The sequence below is a fragment of the Dipodomys ordii genome, unplaced genomic scaffold (assembly GCF_000151885.1).
Source record: "Dipodomys ordii isolate 6190 unplaced genomic scaffold, Dord_2.0 Scaffold12, whole genome shotgun sequence".
NCBI classification, from domain to species: Eukaryota; Metazoa; Chordata; class Mammalia; order Rodentia; family Heteromyidae; genus Dipodomys; species Dipodomys ordii.
Window position 1 is genome coordinate 2,846,697 of NW_012267228.1, and position 5,000 is coordinate 2,851,696.

Consider the following 5,000-nt stretch of genomic DNA (forward strand, 5'->3'; position numbering starts at 1 on the left):
GGGGCGGGGAGCCGGGGCGCAGAGGTGGGGCTCACCTGTAGCAGTTGTTGTTGTAGTTGTTGTAACTGCCCAGAGCGGTCAGGCAGCCCAGGCAGATGGCGTAGGAGAAGAAGATCTGCGTGCCCGCGTCCACCCACACCTGCGGGACGGAGGGGAGACATGGGCGCGGAGAAGAAGGAACTGTTTCACCAAGTGGAAACAATGAATTCCAGAACAACAGTAAGCGCTTGGGTGTTTAGGCCTCGGGCTCCAGCTGTGTGGCCTTGGACGAGCTCCTCAGCCTCTCCCGGCAGGTCAGGGAAGGAACTTTCCCGACAGGGCTGCTGCAGGATGCGGGGAGGCCGGTGTCTGCTCAGCCCCTGGGGGGCGCTCCTCCGCATCCTGGCTTCCACCGGGAGTTCGCCCACTCCACTCAGTCTGACAAGGACGGAGGGGGACAGCGTGACACACTCCACGGGTTCACGATGGCCTTTCTAGCACTTTCCCTGGGGCTGGCTCTGAGCCCAGCCCTACAGTACTGAGGAGAATGTTTGCCACAGACAGCAGGTGAAGCTCTGCTTAGGCAGAAGCAGGGCTGGGGCGATAGAGAAGAGGGGACAAGGCCGTGTCAGGCACAGACTCCCGTGCTGGGCACCTTGAGCCTTCCTACAGCACTGAACTAGTGCTCCCGGCGGTCCTAGGCAGCCGCCTTTGATAGCCGTGGAGACAGAGGAACCAACAGACTGGTGAGTCCCACGGCCAAGATCACATGGCTGGGCAGGGGTGAGGACAAATCTATAGAGATGCAGCCTATCTGGTCCTGGAGTTTCAGGGAGCAGCCTCGGCCTCCAGTGTTGAGCCTCGCCCCCAGCAGGCCTCCCTTCCGAGAGCAGATCCAACAGCCTCTGCTCGGTAGCAGGGGAACAGTGGCTGTTTTTTTTGTTTTTTAAAACTTCTCTGGCTCTGCCTCAGTTTGCCCACTGCTCCCCACCACCTCCCCTTCCCACAGGACCACATGTGATGCCCGGGGCACAGGACCATCCACTGGTGTTTTGAACACTAGTGTCAAGCGCGGGGCTGACCGAGTTGGTCTTCGAATGTTCCATCTCTAGTCTATCAGCCCCCGCCCCCTTTTCCCTTAAATCATTTGGATTGCTGTCATTTCAAATGGGAAAACCGACAGCAAATTGTTTTTCACTGATACCATCTCTTCGATGGCATAGGAACCCTTCACAATCAAACTGATGAGTGGACCAGCACTTATTGAGCACCTTCTGTGTACAGAACCCCAGGCCAGCCTCGGAAGGAGATCCTGCAGGGCTGTGCACAGCATTCCACCACTGGCCTCGGGAGAAATGCTCACGACATCCACACACAGGGTGACTGGTCCCTAGGAGAGGCAGGTGGGCTGCAGGGGAGCCTTGTGTGCAAGGGTGGCCAGCGAGGCTGCCCGGAGGAGCTTCTCCTCGCAAGATCGCACAGGAGGGAAATGTGGCCATTAGGTCTGGAGGCTCACAGATGGGGTGTGTGTGTGCGTGTGTGTTCATGCATCCTCAATTTCCCCCTTCCCATTCCCCTATCTGGATAGGGAAGAGGCTGTCATTCTATTCCAGCAGTTACCATGAAAAGTTACAAAGCACCCCTCATGGCCTCTGGCTGTCTCTGCCATTCCTATCGGGAAGTCCACCTGGCTGGAAGTGAAACCCTCAGCTCTCTCCTCCTTCCCAGAGCATCCCTGAAGGGCTGCTCAGCTGCATTCTGGCACAAGGGCCGCAGGACAAAAGGCCGATGCTGCTCACCCGAGCCCCTCATAAAGCACTTGCTGTTTTGGTCTGCATGCCCTAGTAAGGAAGATAAAAAAGCTATCGGCGGAGCAATCGTGTTATGAGAATATGTCTTAACCACCCTGGGTGGGTGGTGAACAAGTTCACCTGTCCAAGACGCAAGTTCAAAGCCCCCGGCACTCCTGTATTTACCACATGCCACTCACGAGGAGGAAGCAACCGAGTGTCCGTCACTGATGAAAGAGTGAGGAAAGTGTGGTGTTTACACAGAATGGAATACTAGTCAGCCAGGAAAAAACCGAAACCCTGTCCCGTGCGATAACATGGATGGAACTGGAGGGTTACAGCACAGGGAGACAGGCCCCGTGAGCGTGCCCTGTGTGGGAGAAAAATCGCGACCTCCTAGAGCCTAGGACCAGAGCCGGGGGCAGTAGGGAGGAGGGTCAGGGGAGAGGGTACACTGAGGTAGGAATGAGAAGCTCAAGTGTGAGGCATGCTCAGGAGATTGCCGCAGAGATAAATGTGTGCTGTGTAGCTCAGAGCGCTAGATGAGAGGAACATGGAGGCTGTGAGGGGAGACAAACACGTTTAACTTGATTTAAACACTACTGAAACATGACACGTGCCTCATCAAGAGGCGCAGCCTTTACATGTTTATGTATCTGTTAAGAAATGACATCTAAAAGATGCAAATGTCAAGCTTTCTCTTGTTTCAGGAGAAAAGCATCCCTGAATTGTTGTGTTAGCATTAAGTCCCTCTTCCCTTCCCCCCTCCCCTCCATCTCTTCTCTAGGGACTTCTGTGTCTGTGGTCTATATATGTCCACTTTCCTTTAAATTGTCTCCTTGTTCATCTGTATCTGATTGTACTGGTTTTAGTGTCATCTTTTCCATCTGCTGTTTATATTATAGTATAATGATTACTATTCACTTTTATTATTTTTAAATTAGTTACATTTCCTTAAAAAATCTGTTCTCTTGTAAGCCATCCTTCCCATAGCTCCTGTGCTCTTTGTAAATCTCCTTTTTGTCAAATAATCATGTCTGCTCTTTGTCTTGTAGCATCCATCCACCCACATACCCATCCATCCATCCACCTCATCCACCTATCCAATCCATTCATCCATCCACCTCCCCCACACCCACACACCCACCCATCCACTCATCCACCCATCCATACAAACATCCACTCATCTCATCCATCCATCCATCCATCTATCCATCTACCCACCCACCCACCCACCCACCCATCCATTCACCTATCCAATCTATTCATCTACCCACCCACCCACCCATCCATCCATCCATCCATCCATCTGTGCATACACTTACCCACCCACCCACCCATCCATACAAACATCCACTCATCCACCCGTCCGTCCATCCATCCATCTATTCATCCACCCACCCATCCATCCACTCATCCACCCATCCATACAAACATCCACTCATCCATCCATCCACCCACCCACCCATCCATCCATCCATCCATCTATCCATCTGTCCATATACTTACCCACCCACCCACCCATCCATCCACCCATGCATCCATCTTGGATGGAAGGAAAAGTATCACCAGGCACCTGAGATTGAATTCAGGGCCTTGCACTTGCTAGGCAATGCTCTAGCACTTGAGCCTCCAGGTTTTTCTTTCTTTTTTGGTTATTTTCAAGGCAGCATCTCCCTTTATGCTCATCAGCCTGGGCTGTGATCCTCCTGCTTGTTCTTCCTCTGTAGCTGGGACAATGGGCATGCCCCACTTCACCTAGCCATTGGTTGAGATGGAGTCTCCAGAACTTTTATGCTTGGGCTGCTTTTAAACGGCAATCCCCTGATCTCTGCATCCCAGGTAACTTGGATTACAGGTGTGAGACACCATGCCCACCCTATGATACTTTTTTTTTTTTTGGTCAGGGGCTTGAACTCTGGGCCTGGGCGCTGTCCCTCAGCTCTTCAACTCAAGGCTTGTGCTTTACCACTGGAGCCACAGCACCACTTCCAGTTTTCTGGTGGTTTATTGAAGATAAGAGTTTCACAGACTTTCTGTCTGGGCTGGCTTTGAACTGTGATCCTCAGATCTCAGCCTCCTGAATAGCTAGGATTATAGGCGAAAACCACTGGTGCCTGGTGATACTTTTCCTTATAGTAGCTGAGTGTGAGACCCAACCACAGTCCTCTGCTGCTCCTGTGGGAGGGGCTTTTGTCTTGTGGAGGGATGGAGGCATCTAGGATAGAGGTTCCAGCCTTGTTCTAGGGTCCACCTCATGTGATCAACAAAAAGTCCTTTACATTACAGATGCACACATGCACTGGCTCCCTTCTGCCACTTCTGTCTAAATGGCTCTGTTCGATTCCTGTAGTACCTTGGTCTGACTCAAGTTTGGATTCTGCTTCCAGATATTTCTCTTCAATGCACAGCCCTCCTGTAGGGAGCTTCAGCTGGCTCATCTCCCGGGTCCCAGGACCTGACTTCTGCCTGAACATGGCTGACTTGGGGCCCATAGCCTGCACGGACCCCTCCCTTCCCCTCCCTTCACCCACCCACAGCAGGGCTCCCGCCAGTATCCCTGTGCTCTGTTTGGCTACACGGGGGCCACACCTGGCCAAGTACCATTCATGGTGCGTGTCTGAGCAGCTGTCGGTAGGTCTTAGGTTTTGCTGTCCACATGGCTCTGTGTGGGTGGGGATGTTGTAAGAAATTGTTTTCTTTATCTATTCTGTCCTTGTTTCTGTAAAGAACAGAGTTGGAAGGCAGAGTTAAAAAGATCACTGTTGACAGGGGTAAGGGAGGGCGATGGGTCCCCGCAAGCCGGTCCAGCTGTGAATGAAGGGGGGAGGTGCGGAGGTGGGGGGGGTGGTGAGTGTTCGTCCAGAGGAGGCAAGAGTAGGAGGCCGCACCAGGAGGTCAGGCCCCGGGGGAGTCCACGGATGACTCCGGAAGTCTGGGCTAAAGACAGAGACTTGAAAAAAAATCACTAGGATTTCAGCAGTCACTTAACGTCTTGCTGACTCCAGATCCAAAACTTTCCCACTGGTGTCTCGCTTCTCCTTTCCATATTTAGAAATGTGTGTGGAGCAGCCGTTCTGTGGAGACACTACGGGGTGGCTGCAGCACCGCCTGACAACAACAGGCCGGGTCCGATTTCATCAATATGTCTGCTGAGAAGATCGTGGCGCTGCCGCACGGAGCCTGTGCGGCGGGAGTCCCTCCCGGGCGCGGTGGACATCCTTACAGATG

At 52.9% G+C, this 5,000-nt stretch overlaps 1 protein-coding gene across 1 annotated transcript in view; it reads right to left on the reverse strand.

Moving 5' to 3' along the window:
• The window catches only part of Slc6a11 (solute carrier family 6 (neurotransmitter transporter), member 11), an 82,094-nt gene that overhangs the window by 16,463 nt on the left and 60,631 nt on the right, over positions 1-5,000 (reverse strand). Inside the window, exon 7 of the mRNA XM_013010340.1 lies at positions 36-139. Within this exon, the coding sequence (XP_012865794.1) occupies positions 36-139 (104 nt within the window). The remainder of the gene's footprint in view (positions 1-35; positions 140-5,000) is intronic.